This window comes from Nycticebus coucang, chromosome 17, assembly GCF_027406575.1.
Source record: "Nycticebus coucang isolate mNycCou1 chromosome 17, mNycCou1.pri, whole genome shotgun sequence".
In the NCBI taxonomy this organism is placed as follows: Eukaryota; Metazoa; Chordata; class Mammalia; order Primates; family Lorisidae; genus Nycticebus; species Nycticebus coucang.
The window spans coordinates 72,101,664-72,128,804 of record NC_069796.1 but is presented as its reverse complement, the minus strand read 5'-3'; the positions used below and the strand labels follow the sequence as shown (position 1 = coordinate 72,128,804).

General features: G+C 47.0%; 1 protein-coding gene across 2 annotated transcripts in view; it reads right to left on the bottom strand.

Annotated features, from left to right (window-relative positions):
* WWC1 (WW and C2 domain containing 1) overlaps window positions 1-27,141 on the bottom strand; it is a 182,027-nt gene that overhangs the window by 16,435 nt on the left and 138,451 nt on the right. For both annotated transcript variants that reach the window (XM_053567489.1, XM_053567490.1), the window contains 7 exons: window positions 24,248-24,356; window positions 23,762-23,842; window positions 22,381-22,467; window positions 21,221-21,413; window positions 12,530-12,682; window positions 9,866-9,957; window positions 662-794 (listed from right to left, as the gene is read on the bottom strand). In XM_053567489.1, coding sequence (XP_053423464.1) covers window positions 662-794; window positions 9,866-9,957; window positions 12,530-12,682; window positions 21,221-21,413; window positions 22,381-22,467; window positions 23,762-23,842; window positions 24,248-24,356 — 848 coding nt within the window. The remainder of the gene's footprint in view (window positions 1-661; window positions 795-9,865; window positions 9,958-12,529; window positions 12,683-21,220; window positions 21,414-22,380; window positions 22,468-23,761; window positions 23,843-24,247; window positions 24,357-27,141) is intronic.

Here is a 27,141-nt window from a genome sequence, read left to right as displayed (position 1 = left end):
TGTGAAAAAGTAAGGAGGAGGACCCAGGTTCTACCACAGCCCTGCCTTAGCCAGGTACCTTTGTGCAACGCACTACTCGCAGCTCCTGCTCACACACCCAAGTGCTCTCGTTCCAGGAGTCCTGGGTCTAGACATCCATGGAGAGTGAATCCTGTTGTCACAGGTAACCTCAGTGCAGCAGCAAAGCCGGGGTGTAAGGAAACTGACTGGACCCCTCCGTTGAAGACCTACATTACTCTCTCAGAAGCCTCACAACCCATCTGCAATTCTAGTATTACTGTGCCCATGTCAGAGAGGAAGAAATCGAGGCTGGAGAGGGATAAACTCATCTGACTAAGAGCACACAGCTAGGGAGTAGCAGAGCCAGCATTGGCTCTGCAAGTGTGCAAGGCTTGAGTTCTGTCCAGAGAAAACAGGGAAATTGCAGGTGGCAAAAGACAAGGGTAAGTCAGCTTCTCTTGGTGCACTGTCCCCAAGATGACCCGAAGTCCAGGCAGAGACACTCCTGTACTAGCTAGTGCCCATCACTCCATTCCAAGGGCTTGTCCCTGATGCTGGAGGACAGGACTTACCTCCTAGCCTTGTCTGACCACCTCGGCTCAAGGATTGAAGGCTATTCCCCCATGACAGGTCTTCCACACGCCAGCCCAGCCCTCCCTACCTTTAATGCTGGGTACCCGTCCATATCAGGGGAGGCTTGCTCTGTGAAACCATCCTCTTCGCCCTCTTCTGCCTCTTCTTCCTCCTCTCCCTCCTCAGTTGCTGCCTCATTCTCACTGGCCTCCTCGTACCCCCTGTGATGACAAAGCGCTATGGTTAGCCAGCCAGAAACCACTCTGCCTCTGTCCACCTGCCTTTAAGGGCATCCAGGGCAGGGCTTCTAAGCTTTTTCTCGATGGAGAATAGACTTAAAAACAAAACAAAACAAAAATAATAATTTTAGTGAGGTATAATTCATACACGACAAAATGCATTTTTAGGGTATAGCTTTATGAGTTTTGAGCCATGTACCTACCTGTGTAACCACTGCCATACTCAAGATACAGAACACTCCATTATCCCCCCAAATTCCCTCATACTCTTATGTAATATTTCCAACTCAGGCAGCCACTGATGAGCTGTCATTACAGATCAGATATGATTTTTCTAGAGTTTCATATAAAGGGAATTGGACAGTACACGCTCTTTTCACTCTGCTTTCTTTGTATCAGCCGTATCTTTTTTTGTTGTTTTGTTTTTTTGAGACAGTCTAACTTTGTTGCCCTTGGTCGAGTGCCGTAGCATCATAGCTCACAGCAACCTCAAACTCTTGGGCTCAAGTAATTCATTTGCCTCAGCTTCCCGAGTATCTGGGATGACAGGCGCCCGCCACAACGCCTGGGTAGAGATGAATTCTCCCTCCGGCTCTGGGTAGTCTCAAACTTGTGAGCTCAGGCAATCCACCTGCCTCGGCCTCCTACAGTGCTACCATTACAGGTGTGAACCACCTCGCCAGGCCTTTTCTTTCTTTCTTTTTTTTTCTTTTGAGACAGAGTGTCACTCTGTTGCTCTATGGCCTAAGCCTAGCTCACAGCAACTTCAAACTCCTGAACTCAAGTAATCCTCCTGCCGCAGGCTTCCAATTAGCAGGGACTATAGGCATGCACCACCATGCCTGGCTAATTTTTTCTATTTTTAGTAGAGACAGGGGTCTCTCTCTTGCTCAGGTTGGGTGTCAAACTCCTGAGCTCAAATTCTCCTGTGTCAGCCTCTCAGTAGTAAGATTACAGGTGTAAGCTACTGCACCTGGCCAGTTCATCCATGTTGCTGCATGCATCAGCAACTCACACCTTTTGCCTTTATTTTATTTATTTATTTTTATACAATTTGAAATATTTTCATCAAACAGGTTAACATAGCCGTCCTGGCATTTTCTTAGTTATTGTGTTAAGACTTTTTTTTAATACAATTTGAAATATTTTCATCAAACTGGTTAACATAGCCTTCCTGGCCTTTTTCCTTTAGATGGATATATCGTTGCCCCAGGCTAGAATGCCATGGCTTCATGGCTTCATGGCTCACAGCAACCTCCAACTCCTGGGCTCGAGTGATCCCCTTGCCTCATTCTCCTGAAGAGCTGGGACTACAGGTACCCACCATGATGCCCGGCTAGTTTATTCTATTTTTAGTAGCAATGGGGATCTGGCTCTTGCTCAGTCTGGTCTTGAACACCTGAGCTCAAGTGATCTACCTACCTCGGCCTCCCAGAGTGCTACGCTTCTAGGCATGAGCCACTAGACCTGGACACTGTATAAGTTTTTGTATGGATACAGGTTTTCATCTCTCTTGGATAATATATTTATTTGCTAGGGCTGCTGAAACAAAATACTATAGGCTGGGCAGCTTAAACCACAGAAATTTATTTGTCATAATTCTGGAGGCTGAGTCCACAATCAGGTGTCAGCAGCTTCGGTTTCTCCTGAGGCTTCTCACCTTGGCTAGCAGATGGCTGCCTTCTCGCTGTGTCTTCACATGGCCTTCTATGCCCACACACCCCCGGTGTCTCTGTGTGACCAACGCTGCCTACACCAGTCAGATTGTATTAGGACTCACTGTAACTTCAATGACTTCACATTAACTTAGTCACCTGTCTCCAAATACAGTCACATTCTGAGGTTGGGGCTTCAACATATGGATTTGTGGGGGGGCGGAGGGGGAATTCAGCCCATAACAGAACAATATGATTAAGAGCATAATTGCTGGGTCATGCAATAAGTATCAGTGTACCCTTTTAAGAAACTAACAACTGTAGCCGGGCATTGTGACGGGCACCTGTAGTCCCGGCTACTCGGGAGGCTGAGGCAAGAGAATCGCTTAAGCCCAGGAGTTGGAGGTTGCTGTGAGCTGTGTGATGCCGTAGCACTCTGAGGGCCATAAAGTGAGACTCTGTCTCTACAAAAAAGAAAAAAAAAGAAAGAAAGAAACTAACAACTGGCTTGGCGCCTGTGGCTCAAGCAGCTAAGGTGCCAGCCACATACACCTGAGCTGGTGGGTTCAAATCTAGCCCATGTCCGCCAAACAATGACAGCTCCAACCAAAAAATAGCTGGGCGTTGTGGCGGGTACCTGTAGTCCCAGCTACTGGGGAGGTGGAGGCAAGAGAATTACTTGAGCCCAGGAGTTGGAGGTTGCTGTGATGCCACAGCACTCTACACAGGGCGACAGCTTGAGGCTCTGTCTCAAAAAAAGAAAGAAACTAACAACTGTTTCTCCAAAGTGATTTTGACATTTTACATTCCCACCAGCAGTGCTGTGAGGGTTCCAGTTCCTCATGAACACTTGGTACTGACGTTCTTCATATTTGGTTACTCAACTGGCTGTGTACTTGCATCTTATTGTGGCTTTGATTTGCATTTTCTTTTTTCTCTATCTTCTTTCTTCCCATTCTCCCTCTCTCCCTTTTTTTTTTGAGACAGTCTCATTTCTCACCCTCGGTAGAGTGCTGGGCTATCATAGCTCACGGCAACCTCAAACTCTTGGGCTTAAGCAATTCTCTTGCCTCAGCCTCCCACGTAGCTGGGACTGCATAAGTGCCCACCACAGCACCCAGCTATTTTTAGACAGGGTCTTGCTCTGGTTCGGGCTGGTCTAGCACTTATGAGCTCAGGTGATCCACCCGCCTTGGCCTGCCAGAGTGCTAGGATTATAGGGGTGCACCACTGTGCCTGGCTCCTCTATTTATTTATTTTTTTAAGAGACAAGAGTCTCACTTTATTCCCCTCAGTAGAGTGCTGTGGAGTCACAGCTCATAATAACCTCCAACTGCCGGGCTTAGGCAATTCTCTTGCCTCAGTCTCCCGAGTACCTGGGTCTACAGGCGCCCGCCATAACCCTTCCCTTTTTAAATTTTTTTTAGACAGGGTCTCAGTCTGTCACCTAGACTGAAATGCAGTACTACCCCAAACTTCTGAGCTTAAGGGATCCTTTTGCCTCAGCCTTCAGAGCAGCTAGGACTACAGGTGTGTGTCATCACACCCAACTATTTTTATTTTTTGTAGAGATGAGAGTCTCACTATGATTTTCAGGCTGGTGTCGAATTTCTGGGCTCGAGTGATCGTCCCTCATTGGCCTTCCAAAGTGTTAGGATTACAAGCATGAGCCACTGTGCTCCACATAATTTTCATTTTCTTGTTGAGAAATTCTTCATGCATTTACTGACTATTTTCTATTGTGAAGTATCTGTTAGAATCTTCAGCATCTCAAAAATTGGATTGCCTTGGCTGGGCATGGTGGCTCATGCCTGTAGTCCTAGCGAGCCACCTCTGGGAGTCCAAGGCAGGAGAATCCCTGGAGCTCAGGAATTTGAGACCAGCCTGAAGAAGGACAAGACCCCATCTCTATGAGAAATAGAAAAAGTTAGCTGGATGTGGTGGCAAGTGCCTATAGTCACAGCTATTCAGGTGGCTGAGGCTGAGGCGAGGCAGGAGGATCACTTGAGCCCAGGAGTTTGAGTTTGCTGTGAGCCAAGCTGACCTCATAGCACTCTAGCCTGGGGCAAAAAAATGAGATTGTCTCAAAAAAAAAAAAATTGGGTTGTCTTTTTATTATTGAGTTGTAGGAGACCATGCTAGAGGTCCTTTATCGAGTACGCATATTGCAAAGATTTTCTCTAAGTCCTTGGCTATCCTTTTTATATTCTTCCAAAGAACAGGAGTGTCTGCTTGTGATAAAGTCCAATTTAATTTTTTCTTTTATAGTCTGTGTTTTTTATGTCCTACCTAAGAAATCTTTGCCTACCCCAAAGTTGCAAAGAATTTCTCTTCTACTTTCCTTCAGAAGTTTTATAGTGTTAGTTTTTATGTTTAGCTCTGTGACCCATTTCAGATTAACTTTTGTACATAATGTGCGGTAAGTGTCCAAGTTTATTTTTTTCCCATATGGATATCCAATTGCTCCAGCACCATTTGTTGAAGAGAGTTTACTTTTGGTAATATTATTTATAACTATCCTTTTCCCTTGGACTCCAGAGTTGGAAGGATTTGGTGTGACAAATGGACTACATTTGTTAAGAAGTAATTTATCTCTAGTCCCATCTTGACTTCTCAAAGACATACATAACTGACCAGGCTTCTGATCAGCATGAGACAGTGTTATCACACTGAGCTGGAAGAATTCCAGCCAAAAGCAGAGAATTTGCCATCTAGTTAGCTGGCTGGGTGAAACTTTAGGTAAACATAAAATCTCCCAGAGGACTTTCCCATTGGGAGATGTAAATCTTGGATCTCTACAACCCTTCAGTATGAGCATCCCTGTATTTAGATGAGAACATTGGCTAGGGAGGGGCCTCTGCTTTCCCTCCTTAGCCTCAGGACCCTCCCTCTCTACCAATAAAAGAGCTGTGAGGCTTAGCACCCATAGCACAGTGGTTACAGCACCAGCCACATACACCGAAGGTGGCAGGTTCAAACCTGGCCGGGACCAGCTAAAAGAACTGCAACAAAAAAATAGCCAGGTGTTGTAGAGGGCTCCCTAACTACTTGGGAGGCTGAGGAAAGAGAATTGCTTAAGCCCAAGAGTTGGAGGTTGTTGTGAGCTGTGATGCCACAGCACTCTACCAAGGGCACATAGTGAGACTGTCTGAAAAAAAAAGAGCTGTGAAACACAGGGAGCCCTTCGGCAGAGAACTCTGCAGAAGCCACATTGAATAGCCTTCATTAGAGGCTGAAAGAACTTCAGGCTCTATACTACATCTTTATAACACTGCTGAGAGAGATCACCTCCATTTTACAGATTTGAAAACTGAGGAGCAGAGGCCAGACAGCCCTTTGTCCTATGGCACTGGTGCAGTTTGTCCAGCTCCACCTAACGCTTAACTACTATAGAAGTCGCTTCTGTTTCACAGTGAATCTGATCTAAATATTCCAGGACAGGAAAAAAGGCCACTCATAATTAACATAATTAAAATGGACAATATCATCCCACCCACTAGAATGGCAAAACCAAAACAAAACAAAGCAAAGCAAAACAAAAAATCCCAGATGATACCAAGTACTTAAAAAGGTAGGAAACAAGCACATCCCTGAACCTAAATCACAGCAGGTGATTTACACCCCAAAGGCAATTTAGCCTTATCTGTTACAATAAAAAATGTACGTATTCTTAACTACAGCAGTTTGATTGTATGTCGTGTAGATTAGAAAGGGTGTAGGTTAAGGGTACTCTTAATCATTGGTGGGAGCATTTCCTTAAAAAATATTATTCGAGAACTACTCCACAACAGTGTCTATTAACATGTAAAACACACAAGCCCTGGGACTCAGCTGTGCCACTTCTCAACATCTGTCCTAGACAAACACACAAAAGTTCCCAAGGAAGCAAACACAGGATCGTTCCCTCTAGCACTGTTTGGGATTATATTCTCCTGCATTTTCTAATACTTTTAGCTTTGTTTTGCTTGTGGATCTTAAAAAAGAAAATCCAACCTTCTGATTATATACAGTAAGGACACCTAAGCAAATAAAAAAGAGGGAATATGGTGGCGTGTTCTAAAGGAGGACTGCAAATGAGAACAGAAGGCCAGTCTTTTGGGGCCCTCCACCACTCGAGTTGAGCAGGCCCAGCAAGGCCAGTGAACAGCCCAGAAGCAGCCTCCAGTCTGGGGGGAGGGGCCACAGATGGATTCACCCCACTACAGCAGCTCCCCGGGATCCCAGTGCTCTTTGTAAGTCAGCATCTGGGGAAGTCTGAATGGCAGGGGGTGGGGAGAAAGGGGGCCACAAAGGGAGAAGGAACAGAAGACAGTTGCTAGGAGACGGCTTGAAAAGTCTCAGCCCTAGCTTGGAATTTGGTGGAAGCCACTGATCTCGTGCCAGAGTTTGGGAAGATTGGTCCTGGGCCTATTTCTGGCATCCAACCTTTGCCTGTGTGATGCACAGTACAGTGTGGTATAGCAGTGTGCCTGAGAGAGGAAGAGGGGGAGAGAGAGGTGAGAGAGGAGGGAGAGAGAGAGAGAAACTGAGACAATAGAAAGAACTGTAAAACAAAGGAACATGCAAAAATTCCAGGAATGCTGGCAAACCTTGATCGCATGAAAAAATAGTAAGGAAGAGGAGTAAAACAAAGATCGGTAAACTAAAGCTCATAAACCAAATCCAGCCTTCTGCTTTGGGTTAAGACAGTCCAAGCTATTCACAGTCTTTATATTTTTAAATGGCTGAAAAATCAAAAAAAAAAAAAAAAGAGTATTTCATGATGTTGCATGCAAATTATATAAAACGCAAATTTCGGTGTCTATAAATGAAGCATCAAAGGAACACAGACCCTAGCTGGTTTACATGTTGTCTGTGCCTACTTTCCCATCTCAACAGCAGAGGTAAGCAGACGCAGCAGAATTCTCAGAGCCCACAAAGCAGACAGTATTTACCTTCGGGCCTTTTCTACAAATTGTTTGCTGCCCCCACGGAGTAAAAGATTTTAAGGGGGGTGGCTTCTGAGATCAAACATGTAATTTAGGGCTATCAGGAGATAATGAATGCTTCTTTTGGGTCAGGGTCTGTGCTAAGTGCTTATCACTCATAATTAAAACAAATTTTTTTATGTGCCAACACTCACAATTGTATTTTTTTATTTTTATTTTTTGAGATAGAGCCTCATTTTGTCGCCTTTGGTAGAGTGCTGTAGTGTCATAGCTCACAGCAATCTCAGACTCAGTCTCAAGTGATTCTCTGGCCTCAGCTTCTCAGATAGCTGGGACTACAGGTGCCCACCACAACGCCTGGCTAGTTTTAAAGATGGGGTCTCACTCTGGCTCAGGCTGGTCTTGAACTCGTGAGCTCAGGTGATCTGCGTGCCTCAGCATCCCAGAGTGCTGGGATTATAGGGGTGAGCCACTGTGCCCGGCCTTGAATATTTTATTGAATCTGCAAAATATCCCATGACATAGTGGCTACTTTAATATCTGTTTCACAGGCTCAGCGCCTGTGGCTCAAGCAGTTAAGGCACCAGCCACATACACTTGAGCTGGCGGGTTTGAATCCAGCAGGGGTCCGCCAAACAACAATGACGGCTGCAACCAAAAAATAGCTGGGTGTTGTGGCAGGCGCCTCCCAGCTATTTGGAAGGCAGAGGCAGGAGAATCTCTTGAGCCCAGGAGTTGTAAGTTGCTGTGAGCTGTGATAGTAAAGCACTTTACAGCTTGAGGACAGCTTGACGGACAGCTTGAGGCTTTGTCTCAAAAAAAAAAAAAAAAAAAAAAATCTACTTCACAGATGAGAAAATGGAAGTTTAGAGCAGTGGTTCTTAGCCCAGGCTACATGTTGGAATGATCCAGGGAGCTTCTAAAACTTCCTAACCTTCGGTAAGGTCTTACAGATCAGATATAGGAAGTTGACAGAGCTAGACTCCGCATCCCCGTCTGTCTGAATTTAAAGCATACGCACTTAAGACCAACTTATACTTCCTTCCAAATGGACAGACTCACAGGCTGTAACCATTTATTAGACAAGATTTATTCTTTCTTTCCACTAGTAGTTTGCAACGCTCTTTCTCTTTTTCCTACTAATAACTTCCACCACTTACGTCCACTACATGCTTAGTACTTTATCATCATTAATGTCTTTTCCTTTAGGGTTTTCCTGTAACTCTATACACCACTCCATGTCATTGTTGCTTAAAGTGTGTGATGAGACCTTTCTCATAACACAAGGAATTAAACAGCACTCAGTCATGCAGGGAGAAAGGTGTCCCTGTTCAGACCTTCTAATTACATCAAGGAGAAATCCTTCCTTTGGCAGTAGCATGACTTTAACATTGCTGAAGCACTTGCTAACCTTCCTTTTTAATAACTGGAGGAAAGACCTCAAGCCTTAGTCTAGCTAGCTAGACTTTAATAATATTGCTTTATTTTCATTACATTGAGTTTTCCGCAGTTACTTTCCAAGGCAGACTTGGCTCATGTCCACTTTTTTCCTTCATAACAGAAACTTGATTTTTATACTCAACTAACAAACGCCATTCCTCAGTCCCCTGCAGTTAGGTAGGGTAAGTAAGTGGCAAAGCCTGGTCAGCGAGAGGCAAGCCGAAGTTGCTGTGTGGGGCCTTCAGGGCTGCTCCTTGGTTTAAAGGTAGACAGGCTCACTCTTCTGTGTCACCTCTTTCCTGACTGAAACCTGCCTGAGAGCTAACAATCCAGCAGCCATCCTGGGCTATAAAGCGGCCTCGGTGACTAAAGTCACACAGTAAAGACACAAAGCAGACAGAGAAGGAGCCTGGGTTTCTAGTGATACCATGGCATTGACAGAGTTGCATTGTCTTTGATTGCTCCCATTCTTTTTTTAAAAATTTCTCCCTTTTGAGAAAGGGTCTCATTACGTGGTCTCAAACTCCTGGGCTCAAGTGATCTTCCCACTTTAGCCTCCCAAAGAGCTGGGATTACTTTCATGCATCACTGTGCCTCGCTCCATTCTTCTTTTTAAGTAAGGAAGAAATAAACTTCTATTGTATTTAAGCCTCATATTTCTGCTGTCTGTTTCTAGACATCAATGCAATTGCTTACTGAGGACTCTTTAATTGATGGAAAATTAAGTTTTCCACTTATAGTAATATTAAATTGCTTTTTTTCACACCAAAATAAATGTTAGTGTATCAAAATAAAAAATAACATTAAGTGTGAACTAGCGTGGAAGAGTCGTGGGACTCAAAGTAACAAACTGGGAAGGGATTTTGGAAACTACTGTACTTTTGTCCTGTTGGCAGCGGAGAACCCATGAGAAAGAGGTTCTTAGTTTTCCCAGCGGAACCCGTCTCTTGGTTGCCATGGTGTCTGGGAGCCCAGCCCTAAGCCTTGGTCCAGTGCAGGGCAGCTCTTGTGCCCAGGGTGTCTCCCTTACCAGCCGTCTCCCAGCGTCTGCGATCTGCTCCTTCCCTCGTGCCTCTTCTCCAGCTCCACCGCTGTCTGTTCCAACAGAGCAGACACAGCGTCCTGCAGAGACACAAGGTGCCGGGTCACTGGGTGCACTGTGGGTGCTGTCCTGAGGAAATGATTTAACCTCTCTGAGTCTCAGTTTCTTCTAATAATCACTAGAAAAGCTTGTTATGAAGACTGAACCTCTATATGTATTATGAAGAACATGGAAAAGTACCTAGCACAAAATTGGCATCCAGTAAATGGCAGCTAGTGCTAAAGCAAAAATCAGATTGTGTAGTTTTCTAGGCACACGGTTACTTTGCAATTACCCTTGTAGTATGGGCCAGAGCCTGGACAATTCCTGAAATTTTTGTTGGGGGAAGGAAAGAGGGAGCTAAAATCAACTGAAGACTTAACATATGCCTGGCATGGTGAAGTTGGTTTGATGGTTTAGGTGTATCTAGCATCTTCTTTAATATTTACGACCATCCTGATAGCTGGGGATTACTGTGATTCCAGTGAAAACGGAAATGAAGGAACTCGTGCATCTAAGGTTGATGGTTGATGTCACTTACCACGGTCACACTCTAGAAAGAAGATGGATTTTCCCATCTGTCTGCTTTTTAAAGGGAGAGAGATCTGGGTTTGAGACCCAGCTTTGTTGCTCATTTATTTATTATTTATTTATTTATTTTTAAGACAGAGCCTCAAGTTGTGGCCCAGGGTAGAGTGCCATGGCATCACAGCTCACAACAACCTCCAACTCCTGGGCTCAAGTGATTCTCCTGCCTCTGCCTCCCAAGTAGCTGGGACTACAGGCGCCTGCCACAACACCTGGTTATTTTTTGGTTGCAGCCATCATTGTTGTTTGGCGGGCCGGGGCTGGATTCAAACCCGCCAGTTCAGGTGTATGTGGCTGGCGCCTCAGACGCTTGAGCCACAGGTGCCGAGCCCAGCTTTGTTGCTTTTTACGTGTGTGTTTTACAGTCTTACAAATCTGAAATTCTATACTTATTAATTGGTAAACTGTATATAATAAACAGGACAGTGCCGGATACAAAAAAAAGTACAAAAAATAATGACGATAATGGTGAAAGAGAAGCAGGGAACGGAAAGGAAAAAAGCAAAATACATGCAATCCTCACTCTTATTTCTACCTGTGTGATCCAATCCATTGAAATTGTCAAACAGAAGTTCTGACAGAGAGGGGGATCACTATGGAGAACTGGAAGACAACCTAAAACCAAGATACTCTCTATTTAACTTTTTGATGTGGTCAGGATCCCACAGGATTCCTATATTCCATACCAGGGTAACTTCACCGCTTCACTAAGTTCTGTCCAGTTTACCTGCCCAGGAGGTGTGGGTTTTCCAAGTGCAGCAAACAGTTTAAGGATATTTTAATAGGTTAGATTGTACTGCATTAAAATGAAAATATACTTATAAAAACCAGAAACAGGCTCCTGCACATTTTTCAAGTAATTCAAAACAGAACAGTTACCATTTATCAAGCCCTTACCAAGTGCTTTTTTTTTTTTTTTTTTTTTTGACACAGAGTTTTACTATGTCACCCTAGGTAGAGTGCCGTACCATTACAGCTCACAGCAACCTCAAACACTTGGGCTTAAGCGATTCTCTTGCCTCAGCCTCTCAAATAGCTGGGACAACAGGTGCCCGTCACAACGCCTGGCTATTTTTTTGTTGTAGTAGTCATTGTTGTTCAGTAGGCCCAGGCTGTGCTTGAACCCACCAGCCTTGGTATATGTGGCCTGTGCCCTAACCACTCAGCTGGCACTGAGCTCTAAGTGCTCTTTACAGGTATTTATTCAAAGCTTCATAACAGCCTTTTTTTTTTTTTTTTTTTTTTGGAGACAGAGTCTCACTCTGTTGCCCAGGTTACAGTGCTGTGGGGTAAGCCTAGCTCACAGCAACCTCAGACTCCTGGGTTCAAGTGATCCTCCAACCTCAGCCTCCCAAGTAGCTGGGACTACAGGTGCCTGCTACAGTACCTGGCTATTTTTTTTCTTTTTAGAGACAGGGTCTTGTTCTTGCTCAAACTCCTGAGTTCAAGGGATCCTCCCACCTCAGCCTCCCAGAGTGCTAGGATTAAGGTGTGAGACACTGTACCTGGCCCACAATGGCCTTTTTAGTCTCATATTATAATAGATCTGAAAAATCGAGGCTCAGAAAGGTGACAGGACTGACCAATCACTCGACTAAGAAAAGAAACCCAATCTTCTGAGTTTTCTTCCTATGACTTCCTGCTGCCTCTTATAAAGTGTCCATGATGGACCTTGAACACAGTAGGGGCTCAATTCAGGTTCATTTTCTACCTTTCACAGTTTTCTTTCTCTACTTCATTTTGAGAAAGCATGAATTGAAGCTTTTGTCAGGTAGGAGATAGTAGGTGAAGCAAAACAGAGGAGGAGGAAACCACAGAAGCAGAAGGCAGCAGGGTGCAGAGGGGGGCTACCTGTCCCTTATTGGAGAACGCCCCGGCCCTCCTTTCTCTGTCCTCTTCTGCTCCACTGCACTCCCTTCTGCTCCATTTCCCCACCCCCCGGGAGGCGTCCCTTTCTGCCATCCAGGCGCTGCCCATCCAGATGCTGCCCTGTGGGAGGGCAGCGCAGACCTGGTGGCCGCTCACCGTGCTTGCAGGCCCTGGGGAGTGGGCCGTGGCGCCCACCGGCTTGGGTTCTTTGCTCTGTTTCTTCAAGTATTTGTAGCTCAGGAGGTTGTACCAGCGAGTTGACCTCTCCCCAGACCGGCAGACCTCGGCCAGGCTGATTTGGGCACCTCCCTGTTGGGGATGGAAAAATGGAGAGCTTAAGTATGATGTGTGACAAGGTGTTTTAGAAATTTGGCTTCTGTGGACAGTATGGAAAACATCACTTCAGGGGGGATGGAGGCATCCTGCGGGAGAGGAGAGGCTTAACGCTGCCGACAGCACACCTGCTCATTCACTCACTCACACGTCTGTCAAATCTTTGCTAAGGGTCTATCTTGTATCTTTTGTTTGTTTGTTTTTGAAGACAGGGTCTCACTCTGTCATCCTGGCTAGAGTATAGTGGCATCTTCATATTTCATACCAACCTCCAACTCCTAGGCTCAAGTGACAACCCCCCGCCCCAAGGCCTCAGACTCCTGAGTAGCTGGGATTATAGGACCGCGTCACCATGCCGGAATAATTTTTATATTTTAGATGGGGGTCTCACTCTTGTTTACACTGGTCTTGGACTCCTCACCTCAAACGATCCTCCAGCCTTAGACTCCCAGAGTGCTAGGATTACAGGTATGAGCCATTGCACCTATCATATATATAAATTGTGATTTTAAAAGCACCAAATATAAAGTTTACCATCTTTACTGTTTTTAAGTACACAACCTTTTTTTTTTTTGGAGACAGAAGCTCACTCTGTTGCCCACGTTTCAGTGCTGTGGGATAAGCCTAGCTCACAGCAACCTCAGACTCCTGGGTTCAAGTGATCCTCCTGTTGTAGCCTCCCAAGTAGCTGGGACTACAGGTGCCAGTAAAATATATTCACATAATTGTGCAACAGATCTCCCAAATCTTCTCCATCTTGCAAATATGAAATTCTAGACTCATTAAACAACTCGCCTTTCTCCTTCCCCCCAACCCCCAGTAACTACCATGGTAAACTTTATGCCATCAGATACCTCAAATTAAGTGGAGTCACATAGTATTTGTCTTTTTGTAACTGGTTTATTTCACTTAACAAGGTCCTCAAGGCCCATCAGCATTGTGGCATGTATCAGAATTTCATTTCTTTTTAAGGCTGAAATACATAACATTCCATTGTGTATGTGCTCTGCACTTGTTTAACCATCAACCACTGAGGGACACTTGAGTTTTTTCTACCTTATTACTATTGGGAATGGTGCTGCTGTGAATACGGGTGTGCAAGTAACTCAATTCTTACGGATCTTTATACAAAAATGAGATTGTTGGATCAGATGGTAGTTGTGTTTTTAAATTTTTGAGGAACCACTACACTGTTTTCCTTAGTACTTGTACTATTTTATAATCCCAACAATGCCCAAGAATCCAATATCTCTACATTTTCACTAACACCTGTGTGTTTTTTGATATCCTAATGAGTGGTGGTCTCACTGTGGTTTTGATTTGCATTTCTCCGATGATTCGTGATGTTGAGGATCTTTTCTTTTTCTTTCTTTCTTTTTCTGAGACAGAATCTCACTCAGTTGCCCTGGATAGAATGCTATGGCATCCTAGCTCACAGCAACCTCTAAGTCTTAGGCTTAAGTGATTGATGCCTTTGCCTCAGCCTCCCAAGTAGCTTATAAGTGAGGTGAAAAACTATGTATTTCTTTTACCAAATTTGCAAAAATAAAAAAAAAATTGCAATACACATTACTGATGAGGCTACCATCAGTAGTGTGTATTGATGGTAGCCAATACACTACCAATACACACTACTGATGGTAGCCTCAGAGTAATGTGTATTGCAATTTTTTTCAAGAGGAAGGGGGACTAGGCACTTTCTCACTCTTGGTGGGAATGTAAAATGGTAGAAACCCTGTGTTTAGAATTTGGCCATATCCAGCAAAAATATGGATGTAGTTTACCCCTTGACTCAGCAATCCTCCACGGACGTGCCTACCCCACAGTATGAGTATAAAATAACCCACAAATAAAAGCCTTCATGCTAGCTCTCTTTTGAGACAGAGTCTCACTCTATCACCCTGGGTAGAGTCCTGTGGCGTCATACTCACAGCAACCTCAAACTCTTGGGCTTAAGCGATTCTCTTGCCTCAGCCTCCCAAGTAGCTGGGACTACAGGCACCCGCCACAACACCTGGCTATTTTTAGAGATGGGGGGTCTCACTCTGGCTCAGGCTGGTCTCAAACCTGTGAGCTCAGGCCATCTACCCACCTTGGCCTCCCAAGTGCTGAGATTACGGGTGTGACCCAACGAGCCCAGCCCTAGCTCTCTTTTTAATAGCAAATGATTTTAAACAACTCAAAAATCCAGCAATAGGGGACTAATTGGATAAACTATAACCTATTTATGCAATGGAATATTGCATAGCTATGTAAGAAAATGAGGACGATCTCTTTGTACTGATGCAGGGATCTCCAGGATATACTGTGAAGGTAAAAAATAGCAAGGTGCAGAACAGAATATATTCTATGCTACCTTTTGTGCAACAAATGGAGAGAGGATGAGGACTTTTATTTTCTATTATCTACGCATTGCACCATATTTGAGGCATAAGGAGAGCAAATATGATCATATGTAGAACCAGAAATAATAGAAAGATGAAGAAACTAATTGAAGTAGTTACCATATAGGATAGTGGCAGGATCAGGGTGAGGGAGAGCAGGATTTCTCTTCAGTAAACCTTTCTATACAATTTTCCTTTGAATCCCGTACATGCATCCCTTAAGATGAAAACAGACTACAAAAAAACAAAACAAACAAACAAAACCCCTACAGAATATAAACTCAAGGGATTTCAAGTGACTGAATATTTTTACCACATATCCTTAACGGAAAGGGCTACAGAATAACTTTAATCATTCCTCAGCAGTTTTATTGCTTTGACAAGTCCTCATTTGATAAAGCTGGGTCAGGTGTGGAAGGTCATTAGCTCACCCACCTCCCCTTTCCCCAGACACACCAGTGGTTGTGCTAGTGGGCGCCAGAAATACCAAAAACCAGTTTGCAGCGCGGGCCTGTAGCCAACTGATGGCACAGGATGGTGCCAAGCGTGAGGAGGGGGCTCTTCTGGTTTTTCCTTCCATCAGGATGTACCACCAGAATGTGGCATGGACTGTGCTAACAGTAAATTCAGGGAGAAAGGGGTGAGCGGAAAGGAAGCAGACAGTGCCGACAACTTCACTCATTGGGCACCGGCCTCCTCATCTGGGGCAGGGAAGGTATCTGCTCCCTAGGGGGCTCTGGGGAGGATCAGAGTTAATGAATGCTATTACGCACTTGGCACATTTTAGCTACCCAGAATAAATGTAAATATACACGAATATATGTGTATTACGCAGTTACTCATCCAATAAATATTCCCTGAGCCCTTCGAAGACTCTGGAGCCACAGCAACATGTAAGACATGATTCTTCCCCCAAGGGCCTGGCGTGACAGACAAATACATCAGATCCTGCAGTTCAGAACATTCCAGGTCATGCTTGAAGTACAAGGGGGAGGAATGTGATCACAGTTGTGAGGTGTGACAGATTATCATTAATTCTAATGAGATACACTCTCCAGTTGGGGCTGCTTCTAAGTGTGAATATTATTTGCCCACCTCAGTAAGCTGGATGAGCTTGAGGGCATTTACATATGCATTCATTTGTTCATTTATTCAACACATAAAAATTTGCTGAGAAACATCTGTGTGCCAGGCATTATCTGGGTAATGTGGATACAGCAAGACTTAAGGCAGATAAATATCTTGCCCTTGTAAACTTATATTTGAATTTGGGGGAATCAGATAAATAACTTAATAAGTAAATTCCAGACTGTGTTTCATTGGCTTTAAGATGCTTCTGATTATAAAGTGTACTATTGGGGTGGTGCCTGTGGCTCAGTCGGTAAGGCGCCGGCCCCATATACCGAGGGTGGTGGGTTCAAACCCAGCCCCGGCCAAACTGCAACCAAAAAATAGCTGGGCGTTGTGGCGGGCGCCTGTAGTCCCAGCTACTTGGGAGGCTGAGGCAAGAGAATCGCTTAAGCCCAGGAGTTGGAGATTGCTGTGAGCTGTGTGAGGCCACGGCACTCTACCAAGGGCCATAAAAGTGAGACTCTGTCTCTACAAAAAAATAAATAAATAAATAAAGTGTACTATTATTTTATGCACCATTATGAGAGGAAAATAGTTGCCAATCAAACTATAACCTGTCACGCAGCCGACACTGAACTTTAATTTTAGTGGGGACAAAATGTGAAAATAATGTGTACACTAAAGTCTATGATAGTGAAATATTAGGTGATAAAAAGTGCTGAAGAGAAAAAGATTGCAGGGAGATGGGCTAGGAGAGAGTGAGAGTGGAGAGGGTCAGGGGATTTTAACTGGGGTGGAAGGTGACATTGGTGTGAAGTCCAGAAGGCAGTGAGGGAGCAAGTCTTGAATTCATACCAGAGGGCACAATGAGCGTGAAGGTCTGGAAGGGGAGTTTGTGTTGGTGTTTTCAAGGAACACGAGGAGGCTGGAGGAAGGGTTCTGGGAATGAAATCCCAGAGATAAGATGGGGCCAGATCCCATGGGGCCTTGGAGGCCTGGCAAAGGACCTCGGTGTCCACTCTAGGTGGAGACAGACGCCATCCTAAGGTTTCAGCAGAGGAATGGCATGCATTGATTTACATTTTAATAGAATTATTCTGAGGACTGTGTTGAAGAGAGGGAGAAAGGACAGAAGTGGGGAGTCCAGTAGGAGAAGCCCACAGTCATTAGGAGAGGGGACAGTGGCTGGGGTCAGGGAAGTGGCAAGAGTCTGGGGATCTTCTGAAGGTAGAGCTAAGAGGATGCAGTGTGCATGTGTGTGTGTTGGGGGGGGTGGGTCAAGGATGGCTCCAGGGTGTCTGGCTTGAGCAGTGAAGAATAGAGTTGCTATCAGCTGCGACAGCGGAGACACAGGACACAAGTCTGGGGTGCTCCTGCAACTGGGTTAGCTGCAGACACCCACTTGACCTGTAAGAGAAGGTGCAGGGAAGGCAGTTGAGATGTGAGATTAGAGAAGAATGGAGAGGCCTGGGCTGGAGCCAGACACTTAGGATAGCATTTGAAGCCGGGAGATTAAATTGAGACTCCGACTACAGAGGTCAAGGAGAGGAGGGAGAGCCAGAAAGGCACCTGGAGAAGCCAGCAGTGCGGGAAGAACACCAGAGTGCCAGGTGGCCAGGCGTCGGGGAAGCCAAGGAAAGGACGCTGGGGGAGGAGGCGGGGGCAGCTGCAGCAGGCACAGCCAACGGATAAAGAGCAGGGAGCTGGAGAACTGGCATCTAGTGACAAGGAGCTCACGGACACCCGTGACGAGGGCAACACCCACAGATAACGGGACTCACCTCTTTCAAGGGTTGCTATAAAGAAAAGAAGCAAGATAATAGCTGTTGGTGGAAAACGGGGTGAAAGGTTGTAGTTTTTCTGTTTTGTTTTAAACATGGGAGAAATAATGGCAGAGTGGATCCAGTTGAAGAGGGAAAACTGAAAACAGAGGAGTGGGCAGAACGGCTGCTGGAGCGCTGTCCAGGTGGGGGCGGTGTGCAGGGCTGGCTGTGGACAGGAGTGTGGAAGACCCCTTTTCAGATGCACAAGAACAGCTAACATTCTACGCATGCGAGCTCTCTTCTGATTCCTCTAGTCACTCCCCAAGAGAGAAGTATAAATTAGTCATTGTGCAGAGTGGGAGAGTAAATGGTCCAGGGGAGACGGGATAATTGCTGGGCAACATGCAGGGCTCGTGGGAAGTTAGTGATCACAGTTTTCAAGTGACACCACACAGTGTGGCTGTATGCATTTTTTTCCCAGTTGCATGGGTGGAGAGGAGGAGGAGAGTTCACTTTGACAGGGCTGGGGTTTTGCCAACTGAGTATGACAGAGTGAGAAAGGCACAAGGGAGCCCTTAGAATGGTCAGCTATTGGGTGTACGCAGGACCTGGGAAACGGCTGCCTTGACTGGGTGATAATGAACTTACCAGCTGAGTAGTAGACTACTAGGACCCTGTGATACTGTGCTATAGCATTTGGTGGGACTGTTGCCTGTGATATTGGGAAGACAGGCTGCATCTTTCCAAACCCATAATCCTAATCTGGGGACACGAGAGAGCAGCAACACCCAGAGAGGCAGCAGGGGCAGTGGCTGCACATAAGGAAGCGGACAGTCATGCTCAAATCCAGGCTTTGCCATCTTCAGCTTGGATGACCTTAGCCTTTCTGAACCGTGATTCCTTATTTTCCCAGGGCCCTCATAAGGATTAAATGAGATATTGCGCGCACAGCTCTCAGCCCAGCAGTAAACACACAGGCACGGCTCCTTATGGACTGGCTGTCTAAAGCACTTAAGACAGACTGGGGGTTCCATGTAGCCAGCAATACAGGGAGTCTCTATGAGGAAGCAGACAAGCCCTTTCTCCTCCAGTCTCACTCACTTTCCTCCTCCAGCCACCAAAACACGACAGCCTGACACTCCATGTCCCCATTGCATACGGGAAAGGAGGCTTCCCATTGGCCACAGATGGAGACAAGCCATGGTGAGATGAGCGCTTTGGCTGCTGCCATGGCAACCAGCAATGACCAGACTTCAATTAGGAAGGAGGAATAAAAGGCATCCAATTAGGAGAAGAAAACAGGATTGAGTCTCTTTTCGTTTCGGAATGCCCGGGGTTGAGGAAACGCTTGACTGGAGGAGCCCGGGTTTGGAAAAGCTTTCTGAGCGGTCATTTGGCATTTACCATGCTTGCTAAACCCGTCCGGCCACCATCCCCACCTCGGGGCTCCAGGGAGACCTGCACTAGCAAAGAGATAACACAGAGGGGCTGATGTATGCGTAGGACAGGAGGACCTGCCTGGGTTCAAACACAGCTTCTTGTCACTTTCTGATTGTGTGGCCTGAGCAAAGGTGTCTCACCTCTTGTGCCTTGATTTCCCCAGTGGTATATGGAACCTATTTCAGAAGACTGGAATGAGACTCAGTGGAGATAATACATGCAAGCTGCTTAGCTCAGTGCCTGCCACATAAATCACAGACTACTGACATTAGCCACCGCATGATTATTAAGAATGACAACACAAACGGCAGTGAGGCTGTGGTGCACCCCAGCTAAGGAGGACAGAGCAGGCAGCACGGTCAGACTTTGTTGCTCCATAGCCTCGCCCCTGGTGTGATCCAGGGGTCAGCAGCACTAGTACCACCTGGGAGCTTGTTGGAAATGCAGAACCTCAGGCAGGACTTGCCCCAGACTTGCTGAGTCAAAATCTGCACACAAATCTCCAGGTAGAGCAGCCTCATTTAATCTGCAGAGGAGCAACTCGGAGGTAGGTAGTACGAGTTGGATTTTATAGATAAGGAAACTGGTGAGTGACACAGCTAGGAAAGGCAAGCCTGGTGACTTAGCCGTAGCAAAATCCTATGACAGAGAAGAGTTTTATGTCACAGGCAGACCCAAGCAAGGATGGAGAGAGGTTCCCTACCCTGGGGAAAGGCCTGTGGTTCACATCAGGAGAGAGTGAACAGCCCGACATTCTCCCAGCATGCAGACTTTCGTTCCTCTACATGGGCCCCACGTTTCCTGTTACTTCAACCCACCCATTTCCAGCATGGTCCTCACCACAATTCAAGCCCTTAAAGTTAGCTCCTGTGTAGCTAGCTCCCCACTGAGTCCCCAGCACCTAGCACAGGGGGAGGGCCCATAATGGGCACCAGTAAAGGTATGAGCACGGGCAGAGCTGCGTTCTGGGTGTAAAGCTCATGTTGGAGTTCCTTTTTGTCTACAGGTGAGTTGTTAAATTACCAAATCATGTAAGTAGCATCAGGGTTAACAAAGCCCTTTACTTGTTTTAGAACCCTTGTGTTTCGGGTGCCGCGCCCCTTTACTTTTTCTAACATATCTGTACATCACACCCCCCCAGAGTGGGCTATAAATCCCCCTTTTATAGATGAGAAAGTTGAACATCCATCTGCACGTGGGTCTGCCAGTCTCAGGGCGTGGCTTTCTCAGGACTCAAATGTGCCCAGACCTCCTTCATCTCCAGTCCCGACTCCTGCCGGGAGGAAGTGAGGAAGGGAAAGGCTGCCCTGGAACTCTGATTCCATCCCACAAGAACCTACTGTGTGCCAGACACTGAGTAGGTGCTTTACATGCACTGGCTCACTTTCTCCTTACAATGGCTCTTCTAGTGGATATGAGGGAGCCATGCAATCATTCATACTGCATGGATGAGAAAAGGGAGGATCAGAGTAACTTGGCCAGTGTCACCCCACTGCACAGCAAGTGGTAAAGGTGGGACCCAGTGCCCCGCTATTCTCATCACTCTGCACGTCTTGTCTACTCTCTGATGCTGCACAGTGAAGCCACGGCATATGGCTCGCGTCCTCTAGGCTCTGGCAGTTTACAAAGTACATTCCGGTCTATTACTCCTCCTTGTGGAAAAAGCTCCTCCCTGCCCTCCCGGAAGACTGAGAACATTCACTCACCGAAACACCTCTGCATGGAATCCAAGATGAGTTCGAATGATATCACAACCTGCATCTCCTTCAAGCTTTCTCCCCAAAGCTTGGGGTGGGCCAATCCCCAGAAGAACAGAAAGGCCAGGCAGAAGACGGACAGACAGACATGGCCCTTACCAGGCACTCCTCCAGATGGCTCCTGTCAGTGGTACAGACATCGACTCTTAAGGTCTTCTGGTGAAGGGCTGGATAGGACATGGATACCCAGAACACCTCATTGAACACGAGTGTGTCTGAGGCTTCCAGGGGCCGGGTCCGGAACAGGCAGGTGGTGCTTTCGGAACACGGAAGGATAGCCACGCGAATGTTCCTAAAGGGAAACAGACCCACAGAGCGCTTGGCTCAGCCCAGGTCTGGGATCAATGTGGGGCTAAACAACTGCTGAAATCCTGAAGAGAACAACAGTGGGCAAGGGTTTGTAGAACTGAGGAATCTGGGGAACCAGGACCCCTCATATACCAGAAGGCAAAACGAGGAGGGGAATTCTAAGAAAATTCCAGGTGCTCTTATCCTTTGACTCAGACCCTTCACTCCCAGGCATTACCCCACAGAGACCCCTGTTGACACTGTCTGTGTGGGCAAGAAACTGAAAACACCCCAGGCGTCCTTCTGGGCGACCTTCTGTTTCGTCTGCTTTCCTGCCTTCCTGCCTTCTTTCCACACGTCCCACCCCCATATGCTGGCTGGGTGCAGACCACAGAAATACCCCTGTTGCTGCATTCAAGGCCTTGTGGTCTAGTTACAGGAGAAAAGCATGTAGGCAGGTGAGTCCATACAAGCAGAAGCCCTGTCTACCACGGGAAGAGCCCACATGCAGGCAGTACCCGTCTGCCACCCTCGCAGCCTCAAGGGAGCACCCGGTCATGCCCTTCCAACAGACGCACAGGAGGACTGTCTCTTTGTGCAAGAAATACGTGAGTTTAGAGATGCTAAAATGGACTGTGACCATTCTTCTTCAGGAGGCTCGAAGTCCAGGAGGGCAGGGTCCAGGAAGGATTTGCTCACCACCCCCTTCCTAGAGCCGACATGAGGCAGGTGTGCAGGATATACTGGTGAGAGGTTTGAAACTCTCCAGCGTACCCCTCTTTATAACTGGTATGCTTGTCACTGTGACCGTCTCCACATGCGGAGTTGAGCTTTACTGTGACATGCATTAAAAACCCACCGTGGGTTGATAAGCCCTGTTGTTGGATTAGGACAGAGCTGGAATGTGCCCCCAGAGCTGACTGCAGCACCAGGTTAGAGGGTCACATACACCTCTCCAGCTATATACTCACACTTTCTGGTCTTGCTGCAGCAACAGAGCAGAAAGGTTACTCAGCTGGATGATTAATATTGCAAATTGCTTATTCTTCTCATCATACCTGAAATGAAAAGGCACATGGGACACCTGTCAGTAACACACCTCTCTGTCCTTCCTCCTTTCTGTTAATAGTCATGGGACATGGCTGTTGGCTGTTCTGAGCACTGTGGTGAGCCAGAAAACACAGGCCCAGTCCTTTGCTGTCATGTAGGATAAAGGCCCTGAGCTGTCGCTTGTTTGAATTTGTAAAGAGAAGTCAAACGTTTGGGTAAATTTTTCTTTCATTGAAATGTGGGCAATTCATTAAAAAAAAATGGAGACTTTACATCCTTCATATTAACTTGGATGGAAGTGGAAGACATTATTCTTAGTAAAGCATCACAAGAATGGAGAAGCATGAATCCTATGTACTCAACTTTGATATGAGGACAATTAATGACAATTAAGGTTATGGGGGGGGCAGAAAGAGGGACGGAGGGAGGGGGGTGGGGCATTGGTGTGTGTCACACTTTATGGGGGCAAGACATGATTGCAAGAGGGACTTTACCTAATAATTGCAATCAGTGTAACCTGGCTTATTGTACCCTCAATGAATCCCCACAATAAAAAAAAAAAAAAAGAAAAAGAAATGTGGGCAATTGATGCCTATTTAAAAAAACACTGAGGTCATCCCTCAGCAAAAGAAAACAATACATGGATGGATCAGATGTAAGCTGCAGCCCCCAGGGGTCAACTCGGGTCCAATCACTGAAACCTGGATGGGATGGAAAGACAAAAGCCACAACAACAAGGAACACGAGGGTGGCACCTGTGGCTCAGTGAGTAGGGCACCAGCCCCACATACCAAGGGTGGTGGGTTCCAACCCGGCCCCGGCCAAACTGCAACAACAAAATAGCCAGGAGTTGTAGCGGGTGCCTACAGTCCCAGCTAATTGGGAGGCTGAGGCAAGAGAATCGCCCAAGCCCAAGAGCTGGAGGTTGCTGTGAGCTGTGATGCACGGCACTCTACTAAGGGTGACAAAGTGAGACTCTGTCTCTAAAAAAACAAAACAAAAAAGGAAAACACGCTGAGAGGGAGGAGGTCTCAGTCCGATCCTGGCTGTCACAGGCCAGTTACTCCATGAGCTGGAGCAAGTCAGGTCTTTCAAAACCTTACTTTTCACATCTGTCAAATGGGGAGCTGGGAGGTAGAGAAAGAGTCAGCATTCCTTTAATTAGGGTACACTGTGGCCACCAAGTCCTGCTGGCCTTGCCTTTCTTCCTGGGCAGCCAAGAAGGTAAATGCTAGTAAAATGCTGTGGACGAGAGAGCCTGCACAGACCACTCCCTCTGTCCTCAGTGTCCCTGTCACTTACTTCAGGGCAATCTGAACTCGGGTGGCACCCACTGCTTCGGATTCATCACTGTCGAATACAATAGCTTCTGAAGCACCCAGTCTGAAAGACAATAGCAGAGAGGGGAGTCAGGCCTCCCTGCAGGGACCCACTCAGGAAGGCTGTGGGTGGATCCTCAAGGAGGGAGTCGGGGTCTGCTCAGCCTCCCTGCAGACTCCTCCCTTGAACGGCATCCCCCTCTCCAGGGCTTGCGTCCCATGCATGCACTTATTCATGGCTCCCACAGAACCAGCACTCTCCCAATTGGAAGTGTCTCCAGTCCTGGGAGAAGCCAGTGCTGTCTGTCTTGGGCTGCCAGGGGACGATGGGGTCACCAAATGTCCCCCTGGGGACTCCCCCACACCTGTGAGGGCTGATACCATGCCATCCCAAAGGCCTAGGCTCTGCATATTCATTCACAGTTCATGGCCTATGTGGCCACAGAGAGCGCCAGCACTCGGCACTCACCTCTGCACGGAAGCCTCATACACACCGCTATCCCCTGCCACCGACTCGTCGGACACCGCAGCAGAGACACAGGCTACTTTCAGACCACACCCCTGGGCCGTGCTTATAGCTACAGGAGGAGAGAGGAAGCAGGAAGGATAGAAAGGCAGATTCAGAAACCAGGGTACTGCTTTGCCTTTGCAATGCCCAATTTTGATCCACCCCCTGTCATAAGACAATCCTGCCAAATTCCAAACCCCTTGGAATGCTAAAGTAAGGTCCTGCTTTGCTTTGGGGTAATGGAAGGGAACACATATGATTGCACCCTAGGCTCTGGAGTCAAACTGCCCAGGCACAAATCCCAGCTCTATGTCCTTGAGACATCGATTTAAGTCTTTGAAGCCCCACAGGATGATAATTTATAAATTGGGAATAACAATACCTACTTTCAGGGCTGTTGGGAGGACTCATGTGACAATATAGGGGAAGGCTTGAGAGACTGGTGCACACAAAGTGCTTTGCAAAACTCATTACCACCATCCGTATTGCCACTTGTGTCCCTATCATGATTGTGATGCCTTCTCAGTCCATCCCTACACAGCTGTGGCAAAATAGCAGCCCCTGAACCTTCAACAGGAGGGGTTGGGTGGGGGGGATTAAACACCCGTTCTCTCCTTTGACCTATCTCATTCCACCCCAACTTAGCTCCTCCTCTTCCCTACCCTTAACAGATGTCCTTGAAAGTCTCTGAGGCGGACCTCACAAACAGGCACTCAGCACAGGTTGCACAAACACCTATGGTGTGTCAGGGTCACTGCCAGGTTCAGTGCCACCGAGATGACTGAGATAGGTCTTGCTGTCCTCCATGCAGTAGGAAAGGCCAGATCTAGATCTTGCAATCTCCCGGCCAACACCAACACTTTTTTTTTTTTCCTTTTTTGAGACAGAGTCTCACTCTGTTGCCCTGGGTAGAGTGCTGTGACATCATCATAGCTCATAGCAACTTCAGACTCTTAGGCTCAAGTGATCCTCACGCCTCAGCCTCTTTAGTAGCTGGGACTATAGGTGTCTGCCACAATGCTCACTAGTGTTTCTATTTTTAGTAGAGCTGGAGTCCCACTCTTGCTCAGGTTAGTTTTGAACTCCTGAGCTCCAGCTATCCACCTGTCTCGGTCTTCCAAAGTGTGTGCTAGGACTACAGGCCTGAGCCACTGTGCCCAGCTGTGGCCAGCACTTCTAAGCACCTGGCGTATGGAGGGGCACAGGGACAGGCACAGCAGGCTGGGGAAGGGGATAGGTGACCAGGTGAGCCTGGCAGATTGCAGGTGCTGACAGTGGGGAAGCCAACCGAGCCTGTTCCACGCCTGCAGAGCCCGCGGAGACCTCCCACCTTTAGACCCACACATCTCCACCCTCCGCTAAACCACTTAAAGAGATTAATTTGTCTGCTGACTGAACAGCAGCACTAATCGCATAACCTGCTTAGTGTCTGAGAGCTGCCTGGCATCTCCCACTGCGGGGAAGGCTTCTGGAGATGGCACGATGGAAATGCCATCCCCAGACTGTGTGTACCCAGCCTCCTGTGCTGTCTCAGGCCCACAAGCCCCGAGGACACTGTCGGGGATGAGAGGGGAGTCACTTCCCAGGGCACAGAAGGGGCCTGAGCATCCTGAGCCAGCTTTACACCTCATCAGAGATGCTTTCCTCGAGCCCAGTTAGAGGTTCCACCTGAAACCCCTCCTCTCCAGGGAATAATTTTCTGAGGTTTGCCACCTACTGTAGTAGGACGCTTGTTTTTGTTGCTGTTTGAGAGCACTCAGCAAGACTCCCTTCTGATGAGGAAAGCCCAGGAATCTGTCAGCTCCTCTTCTAAGAAAACCACTAGCACTCGGCGCCTTTAGTTAACTACGAAGCCTCATCTGTCCCCACAGTCCCTCTGGCCCTCAAAAATGAGTGGACAGTACTGGGCATGGGATCCACACTCCTCCCCATCCCCACCCCCAGAGCTGTAGGGCTGGGGTGGGTCCTCCTGCTGCTAGCTGGCCTCACAAGGAACCTGGGGCAGGGGCCCTCTGCACACAGAGCTGGGCACAGGGATGGGGACAGAATGTCACCTGACATTCTGGGCAGGTGATCCTGGTACCCGTCTGCATCTCACGGCATCACTGTGTGAGACTGACCTCATACACCCCCTTTTGCCTTATTTTATCTGTCAGGTGGGGATTTTTTAAAAAACCAACCACTTCAGGCATTATAAATCCTGCATACCTATACTCAATAAATCATAGCTATTATTATTTTGTATGAAGGGGTGGGAGATGCCAGGAAAGCCAAAGAGCTCCAGGTGAGCTCATTGAGCACCCCACTCAGTCCTGACCTTCACGCCCACAGCAAGACGGGCATGGTGGCTCAGCAAACACCAGGGATGCCGTGTGAATAAATACACTGAGTCACCTCCCATCCTTAAAGGGGGTAGGTTCTAGGGTCACAGAAAGCCAACTTCTAATCCCTGCTTTCTCACTTGGTTACTTACTATGTGACCTAAGGCAAGTGACATCACCTCTGTGATGGCTGCTAAAGATAATAAATACTAAATCTTAGTTGTCAACGTCTGCACCATTTTCTCTTTTGAAGATTCCAACTTGAATCTCATCGATGCCAGAAAGTTCCTTTGACCTCATGTACAATCATTTCTGGTTTCAAATGGTCACATGCAATGAGGATAAAGTCTAAGCTCCCTGCCACAGCCCACCATGTCTCTCAGGGATGTCTAACCTTTTTTGTTTTTCTGCTGCACATTGGAAGAATAAGAGTTGTCTTGGAGCACACAGTAAACACACAAACACTAACAAAAGCTGATGAGCAGGCTCAGCGTCCATAGCTCAGTGGTTAGGGCGCCAGCCACATACCCTGGG